This window comes from Rhinoraja longicauda, chromosome 25 (genome assembly GCF_053455715.1).
Source record: "Rhinoraja longicauda isolate Sanriku21f chromosome 25, sRhiLon1.1, whole genome shotgun sequence".
Classification (NCBI taxonomy): domain Eukaryota; kingdom Metazoa; phylum Chordata; class Chondrichthyes; order Rajiformes; family Arhynchobatidae; genus Rhinoraja; species Rhinoraja longicauda.
Window position 1 is genome coordinate 6,063,681 of NC_135977.1, and position 25,602 is coordinate 6,089,282.

General features: G+C 39.7%; 1 protein-coding gene across 2 annotated transcripts in view; it reads left to right on the plus strand.

The window, feature by feature from the left end:
- Positions 1-25,602, plus strand: part of fam222aa (family with sequence similarity 222 member Aa) — a 168,640-nt gene that overhangs the window by 112,208 nt on the left and 30,830 nt on the right. For both annotated transcript variants that reach the window (XM_078421772.1, XM_078421773.1), the window contains exon 6: positions 12,240-12,370. In XM_078421772.1, the coding sequence (XP_078277898.1) occupies positions 12,240-12,370 (131 nt within the window). The remainder of the gene's footprint in view (positions 1-12,239; positions 12,371-25,602) is intronic.

Sequence of the window (25,602 nt, forward strand, 5' to 3'; positions counted from 1 at the left end):
AGAGAAAGACCTTGCTATGCAATGGGACAAGAATCCCAAACTTTACACAGAGCTGCTCAGTGGGATGGGTAGGCTGTTGATGTAGATGTTGACTGTTTGCCATAGATTGTGAGTCTCTAATGTACAGGATTTGCTGCAGGTGCACAAGCAGTTTACATTGACATTCACGGAGCAAGCTAGTTACAAAAGTTAATCATTACAGCAATGGAGAACGGGTAGTGATGTTCCACAGAGATTGATACTGGGACCTCATTTGTTCACTTAATTTGAGCCATTTATTACAGTGGAATCAGGTAGTAGCTGACATCAAGTTGGAGGATAGTTAATGCTGAGGGCAATTGTGACAAACTATAAGTAGATATTTCAAAAAAAAGATTTTAAGTCGTGGATATTATCCAGTCAAACATATGCAGTGTGCTGTAAGGTTTTGTATCAATGATCTGCTGGTATTAATGGTATATATTTTGAGGAAGTAGTTGACACAGATACAATAACAACATTTAAAAGACATTTGGACAGATTCATGGATAGGAAAGGTTTAGATGGATATGGGTCAAACACAGGCAGGTGGGGTGAGAGTAGATGGGACATCTTGGTCAACATGGACATATTGGGCAGATGGGCCTGTTTCTGTGCTGAATGAGTCTGGTTCAATGCATTGGTTATTTCCTGACCTTTTTTGCTGCATTTTGACACTCGTGTGTCATCGCGGTCTATGACTATTCCTGTAAAATCCTATATATCACCATGGTCTCTGTCCATTAAGTTTAAGATCTATCCATTGTGATGAGTTTTAGTTTAAGTGGTGATGTAAAAGGAGCTTTGGAAGCAGCAGCAACGTAGTTGCTGTGATTACATATTCTATAAGATGATTATTAAATTCTGCAAAATCTGTCTACAATTCTTTTGATAAAATCTTATCTGTTGAGGTGCACAATCTGCCTTGGAATTCAAGGATTGTGATAGCATATGAAAATAAATATTGCAGAACATTAGGGTGAAAATTAAGCTTGTATTGTAGGATTAGTTTAGCAATAAAATTTCACTATTTGATCAAACCAAATTCAATTTGCTAATCATGAGATTTGTCTGGATAATTTTCTGTGAATTATTTCAGTGTTGTATGTGAGCTGCTCTCCAATTTAATGAACATCTGGCCTGACTATCTTCTATCAAGAACCACATTATTTATTGACGAGAATGGAGTTGTAGATTACAGCTTTTATAGGTTTATAATTGTTGAATGTTAAATCTTCAAGCAGGCATGAGAGATATAAAATAAACATGTGGATTGTGGTAGTATTTTAGGTTGCACCTGTTCTGGTTACCTTGGGAGCAAGTTTAATGACGTACATAGTTTCATGTCTGACCTTTGACAAAAGTCAAAACATAATTTTGAGTGTAATGTCAGAGTGACCGTGGCCTTGAATATTTGTGTCTGACTCCCAAAAGAACAAGGGTTGAAGGAGGTGGGGCAACCTTTTTATGAGTACTGTAGTTAACGATAGTTAATGACCAACTATATTCAACAGTGGGAACTGAAGGTCCTCTCACTTTTTGAATATGTATTAGGGGGAAAAGTGAAAAGCTCGGAGATATTACAGGCAGCAAGGGTCAAATGACCTCCCATTGTGAATTCTATAATTCTAATTGGCAAAATGTGCATCAGCTACAGCATAGGTTCAAAGTAAAAATAATTTAAAATTAAAGATGGTGAAAGGACTGGGTTCTTTTCGGTAAAATGGGATAAGACTCAGCAAATTAAATCAACTGCTTATATATTTGAAGATAAAATATCCAAAGAAGTTGAGGCAGAGAGTACAAAACACCTATAACTAACATGTCAATATCAGGCAGATACAAAATTTAAACTTGAATACCAAATATGACGGAATACATATTGTGTTCAAAATTATCAGCAAAGAGGAAGTCCCATTAAGGTGGTTTCTCATGCTTTGGCTGAGAGTCTCCTTAACAAGCACACCATCAGTCCTCTATCAAAGGTCGATTCCATCATCTTTATCAGGATAAGCATAAAATGCCATTGCAGAGAACATCATACTAAATGGTGCGGGGGTCTAGCGCACAGCCTTGTTTCACACCACTGGTGACATCAAATGGGTCTGAAGATGCTTTGTCATCCATTACTCTTGCCAGCATACTGTTATGAAGTGGTTGGACAATTGTGCTGAATTTTTCCAGGGCAACCGTACCTTACCAAAGGCCCACATGGCCAACAATGTCGAAAGCTTTAGTGAGTGAGATTGAGAAAGGCAGTAAACAAGCTCAGTTTTATACTTGGAATTTCTCTTGTAGTTGTTTGCCAATCAATTTTCTGGAAGTAGGGCTCCCTCCAGGTAAGTGGTCCTTCTGATAAGTAGGACTCTGGCAAGGATGTTACTAGCAGTTGAAAATAAATTCCTCAGTAATTATCGCAGACTTCTTAGTTCCCCTTATGATTGTAGAGATACGTAATTGAGGCGTCCTTGAAGTCCTGGCATGTTTTTACATTGTTCCATAGCACCAAAATCATCTCTGTCAATTTCTCAATCAAGAGTGGGCCTGGTTCTGTAAAGAATTCTTTGGGTACAGATTCTGTTGCTGGAACTTTTCCACGTATAATTTTAACACTCACTTTTGAACCTCTGCCAGGTCATAAGTGATAGGAGCAGAATTAGGCCATTTGGCCCATCAAGTCTACTTTGCCATTCAATCATGGCTGCTCTCTGGGGGTTTCTGTAATAGCTAGATTTGGTGGAAGTAGTTTAGGACAGAGTTGACTTGTGCAACCTATCTCTCTTAAATCTGTTTCTTTTCAGTAATGAATGTCAGTCTATTTGCACTTAAAGGACGTGAACTATGATATGGCTGAAGACAAGGTACAGGTTTTACAATAACATAGACATTTTTTAAGTCTTTCCAATCATAGCTCTGATTTCATCTGCCTGCATTGTGTGGAGCTTTTTTGGAGAAAAGCTAGGTAAAGGCATCGTTTTTAGAGTGGATGAAGGATCGCTCTGGTATGATTTGTGATATTGGTGTTTCTTGTTCAAGTGGAGACTAGATTTCCACGTAATTTGTTTTCAGGATTTTCTACTTTTGTTAAAAATGTTCCATCATTTGCAGTATTTTTATTTATCTAGTCATCTGTCATTGTTTGCAAGAAGCTGTAAAGGGTAAATTGATCATATGTTTGCTTATCTAATTGTACTTTAAAAGCAATTAATTGTAAAGAGCATTGGGATGACTTTAGGATGTGATGAAACATAAGATATAAACAAATTCATCCTTTTATCCCCAACAAAACAAAGCAGTTCGATACGTAGTTGCAATTTGCTGAAGCCACCTAATTCCAAAAAAAAATCCAGCTGGAAAGATTGGTCCTGAGCCAATTTATAAACTGATATGTCGTTATTTGCAATAGAATGGTTCTTAAAATCAAAGTCACTTTCATTAGTAGCATTAAGGAGGCTCTGAGAATCTTCATGTTGACATTTTCTTGTTTAAAAGAGGAGAATTTTATGAACAATTACATTCTCCTTCGTAGACCATGATAATGACAACTTTTATTTATATACTGCCTGTTAATGTAGTAAAGGGACTCAGGGTGCTATCACAAAATGGTTACCCTGTACAGTATGGGCCCAAAGTATGTACTTATAATTTACCAGTAGATATCTGGCTTAAAGATGATGGCAGAGCATCTTATTAAGTTCAGGCTATTAATGAATAACAAAAATTTATAATTACTTCTCACAATTATCTACTCCAAAGACGTACAGGTTTGTAGGTTAATTGGCTGGGCAAATGTAAAAATTGTCCTTGGTGGGTGTAGGATAGTGTTAATGTGCGGGGATCGTTGGGCGGAGTGGATCCGATGGTTTCTGCGCTGTATCTCTAAATCTAAAAAAATATTAAAAATATAAATTACCTTTCAAATCTAACATTACCTGAACATTTTTTTATCTGGAGCTGCTGTTTACATCCATTAGTAGTTAAGTGTAGAGAATTCTAAGGGAGTTCTGAACCAGTAACTCTCCAGTTGTTTGGAAGCTCTGCCTTCAAATGCCTACGTTTGGTTCCCTTCTTAATCTTATTCTTTTTAAGTTCTTTTTAAAACCTTTCCTTGATTAAGCATAACTAATGGTGTTACTGTATCCAAGTACAGTTTTCTTTAGGGGAATGAAGAACCATGGGACATAGATTTAAGTGAGAGGGGAAATATTTGATAGGAACCTGAGGGGCCACTTTTTCACTCGGAAAATGATCAATGATCGGTGGGTATATGGAATGAGTTGCCAGACGAGGTAGTTGAGGCAGGTTCAATAGCAACATTTTAAAGACACTTGACAAGTACATCGATAGGAAAGGTTTAGATGGATATGGACCAAATGTGGGCAAATGGGACTAGCTTAGATGGGGCATTGGTCAGCATGAACAATTGAGCTGTGCTGTATGGCTCAGAATTTTTCATACATAAAAATATAATTTTCGAGTCAGATTTTTTTTAAATGTTATGTTTGGCCAAGTAGTCAGTGGCAGATATGATAGGGATTCAGAATTTCAGGAATTTGTTTTCATGAATATCCTCTGTATTTTTCTGCAAAGATAGATTGGATTTGATGGTATCACCAAAAACAGACTGCTGACACTGGTCTCCTACTTGGAATGTCACTTGGTTAAGACAGTGAAAGGGAGATGGTTATAGAGGAAATACTTGACCTACTTTTAGAGCGATCAGTCAATGCAATTTTTCACAGTGAGTTATACAAGCCTGATGAAACTCAGAAATCTATTGAATTAAAGAGGTGGTGCTGGCTTGTGTGTATAAACAGTGGCCTTATCAGGCTGAGATGCATTCCACAGAATACTTTCTGTAGCACATTGTAGAAGTTCAGAAGAAACCTCGTGGACATGTTGAATCTTCTCAGACACGTAAGAAACTAATTAAATTGATGCACTTTCTTGATCAATTTCCTGCATCATTATTGTTGGTCCAGCCTGGTATCACCAATGAACTTAAAGATTGAGTTGGCACTATACTTGGGCACACCATCAATAAGTGTGTAAAAGAATGTGTGCCAACGAAGACAATCTGAGTGTTCCCCGACCGCAAACTATGATGAACATTGGGTCCAATCCAAGATAACATAACATAACATAACAGAACTTTATTGTCATTCGGTATAAATACCGAACGAAATTTCAGCAGTCACAAGACACAGCAAAAAAGAAAAGAACACAGGACACACGACCCCAACACAAACATCCATCACAGTGACTCCAAACACCCCCTCACTGTGATGGAGGCAACAAAACTTCCACTCTCTTCCCCCCGCGCCCACGGACAGGCAGCTCGACCCCTACCGAGGCAACCGACACGCACAGCCCCCGCAAGGGGATGGAAGGCCCCACGGCCGAGCCGCCCCGGGCACCGAAACGTCCCGCGGCCGAGCCGCGCTGGCGATGTTGAGTCCAGCGGCCAAGCTGCGCCAGGCGATGGAAGGCCCCGCGGCCGCTGCTAAGTCCCGCGGCCGAGCCGCACCGGGCACTGAAACGTCCCGCGGCCGAGCCGCGCCGGCGATGTTAAGTCCAGCGGCCAAGCCGCGCCGGGCGATGGAAGGTCCCGCGGCCGCTGCTAAGTCCCGCGGCCGAGCCGCACCGGGCACTGAAACGTCCCGCGGCCGAGCCGCGCCGGCGATGGAAGGCCCCGCGGCCGCGCCAGGCTCTGAACCGTTCCACGGCCGAGCTGCACCGGGCGATGGAAGGCCCCGCGGCCGAGCCGCACCGAGCGCTGAACCGTCCCGCGGCCGTACCGGGCGGTGGAAGGCCCCGCGGCCGTGCCGCGCTGGGCACTGTTAGGTCCTGCGGCCGAGCCGTGCCGGCGATGTTAAGTCCAGCGGCCGAGCCGCGCCGGGCGATGGAAGGCCCCGCGGGCGATGGAAGGCCCCGCGGGCGATGGAAGGCCCCGCGGGCGATGGAAGGCCCCGCGGGCGATGGAAGGCCCCGCGGCCAAGCTGCGCCCCGGGGAAGAGACCTAATAAAAGAAAGGTTTGCCCCGCCCCACCCCACCCCCCCCCCCCCCCCCACACACATACACAGCCAAAAACAGAAACAAAAACCATCCCAACACCGACACAAACAAAAAAAAGAAAAAAAGACAAACAGACTGCCAGAGAGCCGCAGCCGTTAGGCGCAGCCACACGTGGATGAAGTCCAAGTCTGCAGCGTTCAAATCAAACGATCCCAGGTAGTACAAGAAATCTATTTATGACTTTCACAAAGCCATCAAGAATGCAGAGAGGAAATTCCAAACTGGAGTACCGGGATAACCATATGGATGCTATAAGGTGAAGTTGTGCCGTAACGCTGGGAACGTGTCTCTCCCAGTGAACGTAATGCATTTTATGCTCACTTTGAACTGAAGGGATTATGTCGTCTGCCTGACAGCCTTGAGTGCACCTCTACCCACAGTCACTGTTACAGATGTCAGATCGATTTTCCAGTGATTGACCCTGTGAAAAGTAACTGGCCCTGGTTCCTTCCTCAGGACCTGCACAGATCTGCTGGACATCCTTAAACTCTCGCTACTCCTTCCTGAGGTTCCCACCTGCTTTATCATCCAAAGCACAGTGGTGCAACAGTAGAGTTGGTGCCTCACAGTGCCAGAGACTCGGGTTCAACCGTGACTACGGGTGCTGTCTGTACAGAGTTTGTTCGTTCTCCCTGTGACCGCATGGGTTTTCTCTGGATTCTCAGTTTCATCCCACTCTTTAAAGTCATGCAATTTTGTAGGTTAATTGGCTTCTGTAATTTGACCCTAGCGTTGGTGCTAGTATACAGGGTCGGTGCGGACTCTGTGGGCCGAAGGGCCTGTTTCCACGCTGTATATCTAAAGTCTAAAAGCAAGATAGAATGCCTTGATGACTGCATTCCAATGGCTCTGACATCCACCAGCATGAACTCCTTCAAGAGTGTGGGGCCACAGGATATAGACAAGGTCCTCGATGCATATTTTGCCTATTTTTAGAAAGACTTGAAGATGAAGGAAGATGGAAAAGTTATTGCCAATGTCTTCAGAAAAGTCTGCATTACTGTTGATGATGTGCTGGGTGTCTTAAAATGTATGAAGGTAGATAAATGTACACCTGATAAGGTATATCAAATGAAGCAATGGGAAACAGGAGAAGATATTGCAGGAGCCCAGGCTGACTATATGATTCATCATTAGATGCAGTGAGATGCTGGAAGACTGGAAAATGGCTAATATTTTGCCTCTAAGAATAGCAGCAAATAAAAATCTTGGGATTATAGACAAATAAACCTGACATCTGTAGTAGGAAAGTTACTGGAAAGTATTGTGAGGGATAAGATATATACATTTTTTTGGAAACATTTCATTTAAATTTGAAATGTTAAGAAATCAATAATGTAGCATTTCAAATTATATCTATTCATATAATCCCCAAACTAAGTGTCATCAGTGCACATTCATATATGGCAGGAATTGGCTAACATTCTTAATTCTTATTGGGTACCTAACATAGATTAGACCCAATATTGTGAACCTTTTTATCATTATTCCTACAGCCTTCAAAGTTCAGGTCCTAATCACAGTGGAAAAATAGTAGAGGTTATAAATGGTTATATGAGAGTTTTAAGTTAATAGCTCAACTGATTTGATTAGAGTTATATTTGAGCTCCGGTAAATTTAGTTTAAAAAATCAAAAAAATGGAGGATGTATTTGTAAATGTAATTGTCTTCCCTTGAAGAAAATTGATCCTGGCTATAATTCAACTGGGGAAAATTAGAAATTTTGCTGGTAAAGGTGCATTTTCCTCCCCAATTAGTATCTGGAACAACTGGTTACATGGCTTTTAGAGCCACTCCAATCAATTGCTAGAATCTCTGAAGTGAGAGCAGGCACTGTCATATAAATGATTGGAACTTAATTGCAGCTTTTTGTTCCGATCCTATAGCCATCTCATCATGCTGTACATTTAAGAAAGGAAATTATGTATTGTACAGGAATTCAATTTGTACTGCATATCATGACCCCTGTGGCTTAAAGAAAAAAACTCACTTTTATTTGTACATATTGGAAGTATTTGTGTGATTAGTCTGTTCTTCCAATATTGTTGCATGCAATCATTTAAAATGCTTTTAGCAGATTCAATCTTGGTTTTAAGATGAAATATTCCCATTCTTTTATATGAATATTAATTTGTATCTTTCAAAGAAATGCAGTGAATTTATGTAATGTTACATTCATAAAGTCACATTAGTTTTTACATATTGACTTATGACTTCCATGATATATAACATTCTAGTCTATGTATTTTCAAAGCTTAGACTTTGATTGTTGATGACAACTATAATTTCTGGGTGTTAAATGGTTCAAAGCACATTCCACTCCCCTCTATCCTGATTTATTCTGCTTACAGTTTAGACATGGAAGCTATCAGCCATGCCTGTTATGCAGCTGTCTCGGGGACTACATTACATCACTTATAGTTATTTGTAAATGGGTACAAATTCTGATGTGTTTAATAAGAGCTTTTGACTTCATAGGGATATAGTTGGTTAGATTAGTTTGGCGAAAGGTTGCACATGGAATTAAAGTAGAGGTATTAAATTTGAGAATTAATTAAAAACAAGGCATTTACAATAACAGACAGATGTTGATAACTGTGAAGGAACATGAGGATCCCTAAAGCTAGAAGGATAGGCAGATAATGTGTTTTAAAAAGCACACACAAAAAAACTATGGTTCACGAGTTGAGGTTTAAAGTAGAAGAGCAAGATGTTATGCTGGAATTGTGCACAACACCAGTTAGAGCACAGTATGAGTATTGTGTACAGTTGTGCTAACTACTTAACAGGCGGATGAGAGTTCAGGGGAGATTTGTGAGGACATAACTGTGACATGTAAGTTTTTAGCCATGAGGAAAAAATGAATAGGCTTGCATGCTGTTTACTTTGGAACAGAGGAGGCTGAATAGAATTTAATTGAACAGCTAGGCAGAGTAATTAGGAAGGACCTGTTTCCCTTGGCAGAAGGGTCAAAAACCAAGGGCCATAGATTTGAAATAATTGTAAGAACAATTGGAGGAGAGGCGATACATCATTTCACCCAGAGGGTGGTAGCTGTCTGAAATTCACTGTCTAAAAATCTCATCACATTTAATGGGAGTCTGGATGTCTACTTAAAGAGCTATGGTTTGCAGGGCTGCAGATTAAGTGCTAGTATTAGATTGGGTAGCTTTCTTTCAACTGGCATGGATGTGAATGGTTAAAATAAATTTTCCATGACGTCCCAATAATAAGCACATTTCCATATATATCTTGACAATTTAATATCACTATTTAATGCAACTATTTAATTTCATTATTATATTTTTTTAAAGATGTGTTAATTAATTATACTGGATCAATCTGCAGTATCTTTAAAATTAAAAGTGATTGGGGAGGATGTGAATGGCATTATTGTATTGTCAGCATGTGTATTGAAGGGGAGGTAATGCTTGATTAACACAATAGGACCTCTTGAGATTTTTTGTGTTAATAAATGGAATTTAATGGGTATTTAGCTATACTTGTTTATTTGAGACTGTGACATGTGAGAGATTCATTAGAATATATTAAAACACAAGATTAAGGATAATACAAGTACATAGTAGGTATAATAGAGGCTAGATTGTACTTAACTTTGGAATGAAAATAGTGGTTCAAAGTCCTTTCCTGTAATAAAAAGGCTTTGAATACATTTGCAAGTAAGCTATGTATGATGTATTTGAATGCAGAATGCCGTACCTCTGTGTCGAAGACTTAATTCCCTTTTTTGAGTCTAGTACAAGAATTCTGGTGTTTCGTTAGTACAAATAGTGAAGGAAATGGAAGAATTGGTATACTTGTCATCGGGTATTCTTTTCTCTCAAGTTCTTATGGAGCAACTGGTAGTAGTGGAAGTAAATCCTATCAATGAAGGAATGATCAAAGTTAAGAAAATATAAATGACAAATTTGGAAAAAGTGTTTTAAGAATGCAGTCTATTATCTGTTTGATTATTGTTCATGTCAAAGCCATTGTATAGGGCTTATTGGAGTTTAAGATCTAATGTCCATATTTTAACATTGTATTCATCAAGACCTTTTCGATAAAGCATTTCACTCTGCTCCAGTTTTGCACTGATTTTGTGCCTTAAGGTTACTTTCAATTTCTTATTTGTGCAGAAAAGTAACCAAATGCATTTGGCAGCCATTTAGACATTTAACAGATAAGTGTCCATCTTAGTCAAATATCTTAAATAAAAACATGTCAAAAGCAATTTAATTGATGTCTTGCACTATGGACCATCAAATGACATGATTTTTTTTTCTCTCGCAAAGATAACTTTCATGGGGCTGAATCAAAACAAATTATTCAAATAAGCAGTGAATTCTGTACCTCAGCGATCAATGGATGTTGAATTGCTAAATATATTCTAGACTGAGAAAGATTTTTGGATTACTAGGGAATTGAGATTTATGGCAATGTCGCAGGAAAGGTCAAAGATCGGAACAGACATGATCTTATTGAATAATGGAGGATGCTCGAGGGGTCTTATGGCCTACTTATCTTTTGCATCTTCTTGTGTGGCTCATTACCCTAGTGGTGCATTATGAGCTACTTCAGTGGGATTCCAAATACAGCAATGTCTTGGATGTAAAATTATGCTTGCTGCATGACTTGTCCCATGTATACTGGGTTTGTTAACATCTCTGTTTTGAAGTTCAAGGATTTTGTGATTCTTAGAAATAAGTGTCTAATTTTTAAATGGAGAGTTATTTACTCAGCCTCTACATATCAATATCTATAGAAGTGATACATCAATTGTATCTTCCCTTCTGTTATGCCCCCTCCACTACATCTCAATTTAGCAGTTGTTTTGGTATTTATTCTGAAGAAATTGCAAACTTTCAATTTTGGCTATTTCCAAATTTGGAACAGTTGCAAGATGAGTTAACTTTGTTTTAAGGAACAAGAATTGCATATAGAGTCAGAACCATACAGTATGGAATCAGGCCCTGCGGCCCAACCTGTCCACGCTGACCAGGATGTGCCATCTGTGCGAATCCTACCTGCCCACGATTGGCCCCGAGTGCCTTCAGAAATGTCTAGTTGCTGAACTCCAAATTATGGTCGACACTAGTATTGAAGCTTACGAGAGAATCACCTGACACTCAACATCTGCAAGGCAAAGGTTCTTGCTAAACTATCCTAGTGCCCCACATTGTCCTCTGGCAAAAAGGTTCACAGCCAGATCCTGAAAATGCAGATTAATTACTATAACTCCATATCCAGTAAGGGCAGATGTTGCTGAAGTTCACCTTCAGACTCCCTGAAAAAGACAGTATTCTTAACCACATCATGGGAAGATATTACCAAGTGAACAAAATAAAATCATTGATGTTCTCAAAGGCTCATTGAAGAAATGCAACTTCACAACTCACTCCTGGGAATCACATGCCCATGACTGTTCAACATGGGGCAGCATCAGTGGGGATGTTATTAAGAACCTTAAAACCATGCATTGTGTTCACAAGCAACTCTGTGTAAATGGCAGAAGGAGCGAACTGTGTCACAATTCACCATCCCACCCACACAATCGGCCACAACGTGCTTCATTTGTGGAACTACTTGTGGTTCCCACATTGGCCTCGTTTCCACTTCAGATCCCATAAATTCAGAGTGAAAGGAAACAATTTGTTGATCCCAGTGAGCTGCCCAAGAAGAGATTGTCTGAAGGAAAAATGAATTGGCAAAAGATTTTAAGATAAGTTGGACCTGATCGTTAATCAAGTAGAGAGTAACCGTCGAAAGCACCAGCCCTTTCAAAGGTTCTGCAGTGGATCATAATTAAGCCAAAACTTTTACTATATAACACCTCAAAGGCCTTTACATGCGGAACTTCTTTTGGACTGCTTTATATAAGTAAACTTCAAATATATATGGAGGTTAATTTATTTCTGATTGGGAATAATGATTACATTTATAGAGTTTGGAGTTAAAATCTAGAAATGTCCTCTTTTTACATTTCACTTATCTCCGTGCAGAAAATCCAGTAATCTATAACCATGCTGTTAACTAAATAGTAAATGCCCTCGATAACTGGAATTTTGCACTACATCATTGAAATATTACCCTTTTTTTTCAAAAGCAAGTAATTGGTTCTTATTTTTCTTCTTCCATTTAACAGTGTTATAGTTGAGGGCGTTGACTGTGGGAATAGACGCAGCTCCTCCATCATGTTGGCCTGTCTTCAACGAACACAGAATCCACCTTCACAGCGCTTGTCATGTCCCAATAAAACGTTGGAGCCTCTGAAATGTGAGTGGAATTTGATTGCAGTTTGATAGGGTATATCTGTGCACACTGCTGCCATGGTGATGCTTGTGCTTCCATATCTTGATTGGACCTTTCATGCAGAGTACTTTGATCCTGTATGAATAAATCCAAACATCCAAAATTGTATTGGAAGAATTTTTGTCCTGAATCATCGAAGGGATATTTTAATGGAGCCGTTCTAAATATCTGAAAGAAGTGTTGACAAATACATAGTTACCCCTTTTTTGTTTTTAAAAAGAAAAATTATCTTTATTTAAAATGGGATAGGGTACCTATTAAGGGTCGAATTATAAAATAATAACAGCCTGTTTGAAATGCATAGCTGGTCTTGCACGTTAATATTTGGACTATATGAAATGTGGAGAGACATAAACAGCAAACACGGGGAAACCAAAAATCTTTGTGATATTTTTTTTAAAAGCATCCTGTGGAAAGAATTACAAGAACAAAAGGATTTGCAGGCTCTTTGGATAATAGCACCAGAAAAGACTGTAGGTCTGAAATTAAATCAGGGAATAGTGATAACACACAAGCATGCTTATCCTCAGAAGATTTAAAAAAAGCCGTGCCATCATTCTAGATATAGTCTCCCAGCAACGTAATCTGATTAAAGAACTTGGTTTTAAGAGTCAACCTCAACTGCCCTTTTCTTGGGCACTAGCATATTCCAGGTTTTAAAACATATGGATAATGGTGAACACAATTAATATATGAAGTTACTGATCTCAATGTTATGAGCAAAAGCTGTAAAATTTCAGGAGAAAGATTGAATATTATTTTTATAAATTGTATTCAGTTTGTTTACAATAACATGGGCAACGTGGTGTAGTGGTAGAGTTGCTGCCTTACAGCGCTTATAGTGCCAGGGACCTGGGTTTGATCCCAACTACGGATGCTGTCTGTACGGAGTTTGTACGTTCTCCCCGTGACCGCGTGGGTTATCTCCGAGATCATCTCCCACACTCAAGACGTACAGGTTTGTAGGTTTATTGGTTTGGTATAAGTGTGAATTGTACCTAATGTGCATATGATAGTGTTAATGTGTGGGGATCGCTGGTCGGTGCGGATTCGGTGGACCGAAGGGCCTGTTTCCGTGCTGTATCTCAAAACTAAAATTATTGGGAACCGCAGCGTTACTGTAATGTAGTGCCAAAGCAAAAGTAGCTGGAAACGCTAATATATAATTGCCTGCTTGAATTCTTTTTACCTTTTTAAAATATTTTGTCAAAGGGCCTGACTGATTCCAATCTCTTAAAGGCTGCATACTCTTCCTTTTTCTTTTTGACCAAATTTACCACTTTCATCAACCAAGGTTCTAATTACCATTAGATCCAATCCTTATTTTGTCATCCTTATTCCTTCTCCTTATTGGAACAAACCAGTTCTGAATATCGATCAATTGGCCTTTAAACGACTTGCACGTCAGATGTGAACTCTCCCAACGACGATTGCTCCCAGTGCACCTTCCATATAACCATATAACCGTATAACAACTACAGCACGGAAACAGGCCCGTTCGGCCCTACCAGTCCACGCCGACCACTCTCCCTGACCTAGTCTCATCTACCTTCACTCAGACCATAACCCTCTAATCCCCTCTTATCCATATACCTATCCAATTTACTCTTAAATAATAAAATCGAGCCTGCCTCCACCACTTCCACCGGAAGCCCATTCCATACAGCCACCACCCTCTGAGTAAAGAAGTTACCCCTCATGTTACCCCTAAACTTTTGTCCCTCAATTCTGAAGCTATGTCCCCTTGTTGGAATCTTCCCCACTCTCAAAGGGAAAAGCCTACCCACGTCAACTCTGTCCATCCCTCTCAAAAATTTAAAAACCTCTATCAAGTCCCCCCTCAACCTTCTACGCTCCAAAGAATAAAGACCCAACCTGCTCAACCTCTCTCTGTAGCTTAAGTGCTGAAACCCAGGCAACATTCTAGTAAATCTCCTCTGTACCCTCTCCATTTTGTCGACATCCTTCCTATAATTTGGCGACCAGAACTGCACACCATACTCCAGATTCGGCCTCACCAATGCCCTGTACAATTTTAACATTACATCCCAACTTCTATACTCGATGCTCTGATTTATAAAGGCAAGCATACCAAACGCCTTCTTCACCACCCTATCCACATGAGATTCCACCTTCAGGGAACAATGCACAGTTATTCCCAGATCCCTCTGTTCCACTGCATTCCTCAATTCCCTACCATTTACCCTGTACGTCCTATTTTGATTTGTCCTACCAAAATGCAGCACCTCACACTTATCAGCATTAAACTCCATCTGCCATCTTTCAGCCCACCCTTCCAAAAGGCCCAAGTCTCTCTGTAGACTTTGAAACTCTACTTCATTATTAACTACACTACCTATCTTAGTATCATCTGCATATTTACTAATCCAATTTGCCACACCATCATCCAGATCATTAATGTAAATGACAAACAACAGTGGACCCAACACAGATCCTTGGGGTACTCCACTAGACACTGGCCTCCAACCTGACATACAATTGTCAACCATTACCCTCTGGTATCTCCCATTCAGCCATTGTTGAATCCATCTTGCAACCTCACTATTAATACCCAACGATTTAACCTTCTTAATCAACCTTCCATGTGGAACCTTGTCAAATGCCTTACTGAAGTCCATATAGACAACATCCACAGCCTTGCCCTTATCAATTTCCCTAGTAACCTCTTCAAAAAATTCAAGAAGATTAGTCAAACATGACCTTCCAGGCACAAATCCATGTTGACTGTTTCTAATCAGGCCTTGTTTATCCAAATAATTATATATATTGTCCCTAAGTATCTTTTCCATTAATTTTCCCACCACAGACGTCAAACTAACAGGTCTATAATTGCTAGGTTTACTTTTAGAACCTTTTTTAAACAAGGGCACAACATGCGCAATGCCCCAATCTTCCGGCACCATCCCCGTTTCTAATGACGTTTGAAATATTTCCGTCATAACCCCTGCTATTTCTGCACTAACTTCCCTCAATGTCCTAGGGAATATCCTATCAGGACCTGGAGACTTATCCACTTTTATATTTTTCAAAAGTGTCCGTACCTCCTCTTCTTTAATCCTCATAATTTCCATCACTACTCTACTTGTTTCACTTACCTCACATAATTCAATATCCTCCTCCTCGGTGAATACCGAAGAAAAGAAATTGTTTAATATCTCCCCCATTTCTTCCGGCTCAGCACATAGCTGTCCACCCTGACTCTCTAATGGACCAATTTTATCCCTCGCTATCCTTTTGCTATTGACATATCTGTAGAACCCCTTGGGGTTTACTTTTACATTACTTGCCAAAGCAGCCTCATATCTTTTTTTCGCTTTTCTAATTTCCTTCTTAAGATTCCTTTTACATTCTTTATATTCCTCAAGAACCTCATTTACTCCCTGCCGCTTATATTTATTGTATATCTCCCTCTTTTTCCGAACCGTGTCCAATTTCCCTGGAAAACCACGGCTCTTTCAAATTATTATTCTTTCCTTTCCACCGAACAGGGACATAAAGACTCTGTACTCTCAAAATTTCACCTTTAAATATCCTCCATTTCTCTATTATATCCTTTTCATAAAACAAAAAGTCCCATTTCACTCCTTTTAAATCCTTTCTCATCTCCTCAAAATTAGCCTTTCTCCAATCCAAAATCTCAACCCTTGGTCCAGATTTGACCTTCTCCATAATTATATTGAAACTAATGGCATTGTGATCACTAGACCCAAAGTGCTCCTCAACACATACCTCCGTCACCTGACCCGTCTCATTTCCTAACAGGAGGTCCAACACTGCCCCTTCTCTGGTAGGTACCTCTACGTATTGCTGCAAAAAACTATCCTGCACACATTTTACAAACTCCAAACCATCCAGCCCTTTAACAGAATGTGATTCCCAGTCTATATACGGAAAATTGAAATCACCCACAATCACTACTCTGTGCTTACTACTAATATCTGCTATCTCCTTACATATTTGCTCTTCCAATTCTCGTTCCCTATTTGGCGGTCTATAATACACCCCTATAAGTGTTGCTAAACCTTTCTCATTTCTGAGTTCCACCCAAACAGCCTCCCTAATCGAGCCTTCTAGTCTGTCCTGCCAAAGCACTGCTGTGATATCCTCCCTGACAAGCAATGCAACACCCCACCTCTTGCCCCTCCGATTCTATCACATCTGAAACAATGAAATCCTGGAATATTTAATTGCCAATCGCAACCCTCCTGCAACCATGTTTCACTGATCGCCACAACATCATACTTCCAGATGTCAATCCAGGCTCTAAGCTCATCCACCTTTCTTACAATGCTCCTAGCATTAAAATATACACATTTAAGAGACCCATCATTTCTTATTCTCAGTTTATTTCTTTTCACTTCTTTCTCTCCTACATATTGGGTCTGAGTGTTTCCCTTTTCTGCCTCCTGCCTCACACACTGCCTATTAGCTATCTGTGTTTGAGTCCCTCCCCCCAACCGTACTAGTTTAAAGTCTCCGCAATTACCTTAGCAAATCTCCCCGCCAGGATATTGGTTCCTCTCAGGTTCAGATGCAACCCGTCCTTTTTGTACAGGTCATACTTCCTCCAGAAGAGGTCCCAATGATCCAGAAACTTGAATCCCTACTCCCTGCACCAGTTCCTCAGCCACGTATTTATCCTCCACCTCACTCCATTCCTATTCTCACTATCGCGTGGCACAGGCAGTAAGCCTGAGATTATTGCTTTGGAAGTCCTTTTTTTTAACTCTCTTCCTAGCCCCCCTAAATTCTCCTTTCAGGACCTCTTCCCTTATCCTACCTATATTGTTGGTACCTATATGTACCACGACCTCTGGCTCCTCTCCCACCCCTTTCAGGATATCCTGGACACGCTCAGACACATCCCGGACACCGGCACCAGGGAGGCAAACCACCATCCGGGTCTCCCGAGCTTCTGCTTAATAACATTGCAGGAAGGTGCTAAATTGGAGTATGGCAAACTTCTTCTCCCCATCTCCAAAATGATCTTCCTCTAAAACGCCAGTCACCTGACCAGACTCATTTCCCAACACAAGGCCCAGTATGTTCCCTTCTCTGATCGGACTATGTAAAAACTGTTTCAAGAAATCTCTTTGGATACACCTCACAATTTCTGGCCCATCTAAGCCTTTGGCACTGAGCAAATCTAATTCAATGTTGGGAAAGTTAAAATCACCCGCTGAGACAATCCTGTTACTTTAGCATCTTTTAGTCATCTGTCTACATATCTACATTCCTCGTGCTAATAGTGCAATCCTATCAGAGTGCTTGTACTTTTCTTATTTATAAGCTCCACTGTACCACCTTAGGGAATGAACTCTCCAGTGTGCCCGCTCTGCGTGCCGCCGTGACAATCTCCCTGATCAGTGGTGCAACTCCTCCACCTCTTTTGCTGCCTTCTCAATCACAGCTGAAGCATCAAAACCACAGAACATTGAGCTGCCAGTCATGTTCCTCCCACAACCACCTATAACAATGGCCACAACATCCTCGCCCCAAGCATCAATCCAGGCTCTATGTTCATCTGCGTTCTCCACAATACTCCTTGCATTGAAATAAACACATTTCAGCCCATCAGTGTCGCCATATACCTTCACCTCACCCTGCCTGTCCTTCCTTTGAGACTTACTGGTCCTCACCTCTAACTCCTTCCAATTTCTGACCTAGAACTCTGGTTCCCATGTCCCTACCTCTCCAGTTGAAACAATCCCGAGTAGCACTAGCGAAACTCCTTGCAAGGTATTGGCTATCATGTGAGGTTAGACAAACTTGGATTGTTTTCTCTGGCGTTTTGGAGACTGAGGGACACCAGATAGAAGTGCATAGATCAAGTAGACAATCAGAACTTTTTTCCAATGGTGGAAATGTCACAGATGCGATGGTATAGTTTTACGGTCAGAGGAGGAAAGCTTAAAGGAGTTGTTTAGGGCAAGACTTTTTACGCAGAGTGTGGGTGCTTGAACATATGGTGGAAGTAGATACGATAGTGCCTTTTAAGGTGCTTTTATGTAGCTACAGGAATATGGCTCTTGAGCAGGCAGAGGAGACTAATTTGGCATCATATTTGGTGCAGATATTGTGGGTCAAAGGTCCTGTGCTTTTCTCTTCTATGTTCTATGTGTAGGAATCCCCAAATGTGAGCAACGATGACCAGGCATTTGTGACTGGAAGGCTCCACACAGTGGGCTTCTATATAGTTCTATATAGTTCATAGCTATATAGCTGCCTTTTTTTGTGGTATATATCAAGGGTTTAAACAAATGGAGATAGCAATGATTAAAAAGTTTACTAAGGTACCAAAATTGTAAATGAAAAGAAAAGTTACATGATACTGAAAAGTTTATAACAAAAGTTGGAATTATAACAAAAGTTGGACTAAAAAGTGTTAGTGGAATTCAATCTAGGGATGTATGATGTACATATGGAGATGGTAAACAAGTCAAGGAAATACATAATAAATGGTGGGATAGTGAGAAGTTTAGATCAGAAAGATCTGAGAAAGCATATCCTGTTGACTTGAGGGATTTGTGTTCTTCAGGGATTTGACAGTGACATAGATGTAAAACCAGGGAGTTCTCTCTGGAACTTTATAAAACAACAATTAGACCACAGTTGGAATACTATTTACTGTTCTGGTCATTATGGGAAGGATGCAATGGTGTCAGAGGATGTGCAGAGGAGATTTATGAGGATGTTACCTGGGCTGGAAAATGTTATTAATGAGAATGTGCTTCTGGTGTTTTCTTTGAGAGAGAGGAAACTGCGAGGGAGGATTTAAACAGATGTATAAAATTACTTGTCTTAAATGAAGTAAATAGGAAGGACCTATTTCTGATACCAGGGAGGTCAATAATGAAAGGCATAGCTTTAAAATAATTGGAGGAAGTATTAGAGGGGGAATTGAGATTGGGTTTTGTTTTTCACCCTTTAGGTGGCATGTGGTCTGAAGGGGTAGTGGAAATCCTCATCATAGACCATCTGTAGTCCAATAATCTAGGAGGTGGGATTAGTTTATCTCTTTTTTGGCTGACATGGGTAAAATAGGCTTAATAACCTTTGTGCCATATCTCGGTTAATGATTGCTGATAAACCTAAAGTCTCAGTATAGATCTCTTAAATTACCGTGTTATTGTGTAATATAGGAATATTACTTTTAACTTTACCTTCTCAAACTGTTGCTTTGTGTCTGATGACCATCTCGTGTCATATGGTTATTGTCAAATCTCTTTAATTTCATTATGTGCTATTTAGATGCTGGTAAGTCCTCAGACAACTCAAATAAATTAGCCAGCAATGAATTGCTCTTCATAAGAAGAGCTAGCTTCCCCATTCATCTGCAAATATTTGTGCAGGTGCTAAATTGCCTACTGAGTGCTTTATTATCCTCGCAGTCAATGCCGAACAGAAATACCTGTATATTTACTATTTCTCTTTCTTGTCTTGAAATAATGCAGTGACATGAACTGACTAATCCAGATTCTGGAAGTAGGTTTGTCGCTTGGTTTTACAAATTTATAGCAAAGGTTCAAATATGTACATCTTTATTATATTAAAACATCCCAAGGATTCAATGAGCAGCTTAAAGGGGGCGGGGAGGGAGGATTCAGAGAAGAATTTCAAACTTTATGACATAGACAATTGTAGATATGGCTCCGGGCACTCTAGTAATGGACTGACAAACGTGAAGGATGTACAATGTGACCAATGCGTAGGAAGGAACTGCAGATGCTGGTTTAAATCGAAGATAGACACTAAAAGCTAGAGTAACTCAGCGGGTCAGGCAGGATCTCTGGAGAGAAGGAATGGGTGACGTTTCGGTTTGAGACTGTTCTTCAGACCAATTTGACCAGTACTGGTGGCGTTCTTGGCAGTTGTGTTTTAAGGTAATGGGGATAGTCAAAGTTATGCAGAGCTTGGAAAGAGAATGTGAGAATTTTAAGGTGAAGGAAATCAGGAACCGGAGCAGTAAAAAATGACGATTATAAAGGTGACTGATAAATTCATTTAACAGGAATATTCCTGTATGAAATCCTTTTGACTTTTTTAGATTTTGTACAGCTCATCATTTGTCCTCTTCCTCCATTATGAAAATGTTCATATAAAAAGCTGTCAGTTCCTTCTTGTCCATCATAATTTCACTTGCATTTATCTTTCCGTATAACCACTCTCAAACCTTAATGTAGTAAAACGTTTTTAATGTTGGCTTTTAAGGTTTTTTTCATATTCCCTTTTGAACAGTTTTTCTTCTGAGTTTTTTTATGGTGCTCCTAGTTTCAGGCTTTCCACTTTAGCTTGCATTTATGTAAGCCCTTTTTAGTTTAATACACACTATTTAATGCCCTTTTGGTGTGTGAATAGAGTGATAACTGAGTGTGTTATTTGCTGTTAAATAAACTTTAAAGAGTTATGACTTCATATTGAAGAGGCAGATTGATTAATGCAGCAAGAATAAAATATCTAATACGAGTACCCAGTCCTGGTGTCTTGTTCACGTTAGGAGAGTCTTCAATCGGATAATGTGACATCATCTCTTCCAAGTTCCACACAGAAAGGTCTGATCTAGCAACCCCAAACAGACAGGCCAATGAACGCTGTGGGTTTTCAGTATTGAATTAGGTGCCTCCTCCATCTATAATTGCATTCCTTGGCAAATCCTTTGCTGCTCTGTTATCAATTTCAGCTGTTTCAGCCATGACCTTTTGTCTTATTGTTTGGTAGGTGCTTGCTGATGATTTCAGTGTTCAGATTCTGTACACCTCGAATAATAAAGCAATCATTGTTCCAACGTAACACATGGAAAACCTATCCCGAGGCAGGCAATATTTGTACTGAGCATTGGTATTTTCCATCATCAGAAGGATAACACCCATCCTTGTCCTCACGGACTTCAATGTTTTTGTTACTGGATTTTCCATGTCAATGTCGTGGGGGCTGAAATGAGAACAAGATCATCTCAGTTAATGCAAAAACATGCTTGAAATCCAAAATATGGAAGGAAATTTTATAATTAGCAGCTCATGCAGCATCTGCGGAGAAAAATACATTCCGCATATGCTGCCAAATCTGAATATTTCTAGCATTTTCTGTTTTTTCCAATTTCACTCATAATAACACTGGATGCCAAAACACAGAGGATGGTGGATATATGTAATGAGCTGCCAGAGGAGGTAGTTGAGACAGAAACTATAACAACATTTAAAAGGCATGTGGACAGGTACATGACAAGGAACAGTTTAGAGGGATATGGGCCAAACGCAGGCCTAATGTTGATGGGGCACCTTAGTTGGCAGTGGAAAACTGGGCGGAAGGGTCTGTACTATAAATTCCCTTTTCTGTTCTGTTCCATGTTCAGTAAGTTTCATGTCAACAAATTCACAAGGATGTTGCAGTAATTCAATTTAATGAATCATTATCTTGAATTACTGCAACACCCTGGTGAACTTGTTGACATGGAATTTATAGAATTTAGAGTTCTATTTCAGCATTCAACTGAAAGGGAGTTCCTCTGACAATCCTGTACTTCCTCAGTTTTGATTTTTGTGCTTAATTTCTTGGAGTGGGACTATCCCCACACCTTTCTAATTCCGATGACAACACCACCAGCTGACCGCATACCTCTGATCCAGATGGACAACACAGGCAATGATGGTCCAATTCTATACTGCTATCATTGAGTCCGTCCTCACCTTCTCCATCATGCTCTGGTTTGGCTCAGCCACCAAGCATGACATTCGGAGGCTGCACGGATCGTTCGCACAGCTGAGGAGGTTGTTGGCTGCAACCTTCCCCCACATTGCCGAACTGTACACTGCAAGGGCCAGGAAGCGAGCGGGCAAGATCATCTCTGACCCCTCACACCCTGGCCACAAACTCTTTGAAGCACTTCCCTCTGGAAGGTTACTCCGGACTGTCAAAGCAGCCACAGCCAGACATAAAAATAGCTTTTTTTCCCACGAGTGGTAGTTCTACTCAATAACCAAAGTCTGTAGTTTCTTTTTTGCTCTGGTTTATTCTCACCCACATGTTTAGACTGTAATATTATATCCTTATTGGTTTGATGTGTTTATGCTTTATTCTTAATTGTTAACTGTATGTTTGTGTTGTCATTTGTGAGCGGAGCACCAAGGCACATTCCTTGTATATGGCCAATAAACTCATTCATTCATTCAACTATGGGGCATAGTTGTCATTTAAGAAACTATTATATTTCTGTGTGAAACTCTGTTGATCTGTGTTATCGGGCTATCCTAAAAAAGAGAAAGGCTGTTTAACCTAATTCTTCGCAAATGTTTTGCAACTTTGTTCTTGGCCTTTTTTATTGAACGACCCATGATTAAATTAATTGGGAAATAATCCCTAATCCCAGAGAGCTCAAAGTTTCAAAAATAAATATTGTACTTTTCAAATGTTATTTTGCACTCCGTGCAATCTCAATGATGGAAAGCCAAAGGACCATGCACCTGACCTCATTGGTGGGATGACAGTGGAGAGTGTCAAGTTCTTGGATGTACACATCTTGAGCTCTACAGCTCTCTATAAGCACTTTGATGCGATCACAAATGCCTTGACCTCCTCAGAGATTTGAAGAGATTTGGCATGTCACCGAATACTCTATCGAACTTCGACAAAATGTTTGGTAGGGAACATACTGACTGGTTGCATCATGGCCTGGTTTGAAATTTCAAATGCTCAGGAATGAACGGTGCTGCAGAAAGTGGTGGACATATCCCCAGTCCATCACTAGTTCAGACCTCCCCGCCATCAAAGGGATCTATAGGAAATGCTGCCTCAAAAACAGTTAATATCAGCAAGGACCCATACCAACCTGGCACGTTCTCTTCTCACCCCTGCCATTGGGAAGGAGGTACTGAGGTACAGAGCCTGAGGACCATTAACTCCAGGTTCAAGAACGACTTCTTCCCATCAAACATCAGGTTCTCGAACCATCCTGCATCATCCTAATCACAACTTTACTTCAACCACCTCAACCCTGCTGAATGACGAGGGACTTTGCATTACCTTGGTTTTTGTACTATCATGGCCAAGTTTAGATAAGGTCATTGATAATTTATTGTACATTTATTGTGGTCACGTCTAATCCATCTGTAAAGCTGCCGCAAGTGGGAATTTCATTATTCCGGTGCATCTGACATATTAACACTCTGGACTCTTAATAATTACATTCTACTCATCAGCCTGATCAATCGGCTTTACGGTTAGTTGCAGTGGGAGTGGGTGGACCTAAATGTTATTTATGACTTAGAGATGTGCTCCAAGTTGCTGGTTCCAGTTATTTATCCTTGGATTATGAATATTACTGACAAGGCTGCCATTTTCTTCCCACCATTGTTTTCTAACTAGTAGATTGTGTACTTTTGGATATCTGACTGTTTATTTGTATCTATAAATGTAGTCAACGCAGATGTAATGTTTCTTGGAAATGGTTTCTCTGTAGCCAGCAGATTGCGGATGTAAATAGACTTTTCTGCAACAAACAAGCTCAAATTCCAGTTAAGCCTTTTAAGGCATTTTTAAACTGAATGATTCTGAACACTTATTCATCGAGTAGAAAGGCGTCCTTTACCTCTTTGAAGAATCTGATATCTAATTGTTGAAATGATAGAATTATTTTAGTTGGACAAAGGTGAGAATCTCATTGTTCTGGTAAACACACATGGCTTTCACTTGTTACATTTAGCAACACCTCTTAGGAGCCAAGCATGAAAGACTTATACTAGCCTGCACTTGAATTGGTAGGCTGTGTACAAAGGGGAGAAATTCTATGTCAATTATCAGACAAGCAGAAACTTTATCTGTGCAGAAGCATGTACAATAGCGTGCATTTATAAGAAGCTTTCAATGTCACTAAACGTCACAATGTCCTTGACAGGAGAGTTATCAAACTTAATTTGACAGGACTACATGAAGAGATTTTAGGAAAGCTTGCTCATAAAGATAGATTTTAAGAAATATCTTAGAGCTGGAAGAAGGGTTGAGAAATTTAGTACAGAAGTTCTAGAGTTTAAGATTTTGGTATTAATGCAATTGTTATATAAATAGCTATTTTCAAAATGCAGAATACTGCATTCATTATTAGCTTGTTATTATGTAAATTGCAGAAATGTGTTATTGTCTTATCCCATCGTGAAGGTGTTCCTCACAGAAGTTAAAGCTACAATTTAGCTAATTTCCTTTTTTACAAACTCAGTAATTATCATGTTGTCTTAATTTATTATGTTTTTTTTTTAGATTTTAGCAACTAAATCTCCCTCAAGGATTGGTTCCACTCTACGATACAATACGATAAAACTGCCAGCATTGCAGTGAAATCCCATTGTCAAAGTTGGTTATTAATTCTTATTAATTTCAGTTAGAAATGAAGGTGATTCATGTTTAAGTTTAGTTAGAGATATATATAATTTATTAAACCTTCCCAATCTATGAGGGGTTCCCATGCTTTAGTCAGAAATGTGGTCATAGAGTAATGGTTGTCTTATTGGAAACAATTTACTCTCGTCATGCAACAGACAGTATGTTACATTTTGAGTTTACAATGCTTGATGTATTCAAAAATCTCCGTACTTGTATTTTGCTTAAATGAAACCATGTATGGCTGCCATTTCTAATTTTTTAGTAGGGCATTATTTGGAGAATAATCGATAGCTGTGTCTTACCACTTTAAATGCTTCCTTTTACACATATAGAACAGTGATTCTAAAAGTCCCATCTCTAATTCCTAGAGGAACGATTGTTGATAATTGTTTATATAAATGAGTGATTATTATTGTCTCCAGCATAAAGAAAAAGATGGGACAACATTCTTCGTAGTTCCTTCTCAAAAGTGTCAACCGAATACAGGTTTATTAATCGTGCATCGGAACCTCAGAAACAATGACTGTTTTACAGTAATCTCATGCAATCTAATATCTTGTAGACCAGTATTGTCCTCTTCTGGTGCATGACTTTTGACAGTACTGTAAATTTGTTCTAAAGAATTCCTACCATCTCTATCATTAAAATCATTCATTGTCAAATGACATCCTGACATCAAATGTGAAATGAAAACTATTTTCTCCAATCAAACTTCCAGGCTTTGAATAGCATTGTGGCCATTAATCCATCAGAACCTCTCCCCTCCATTATTATAACTTTGGCATTCACACACATATTACTCT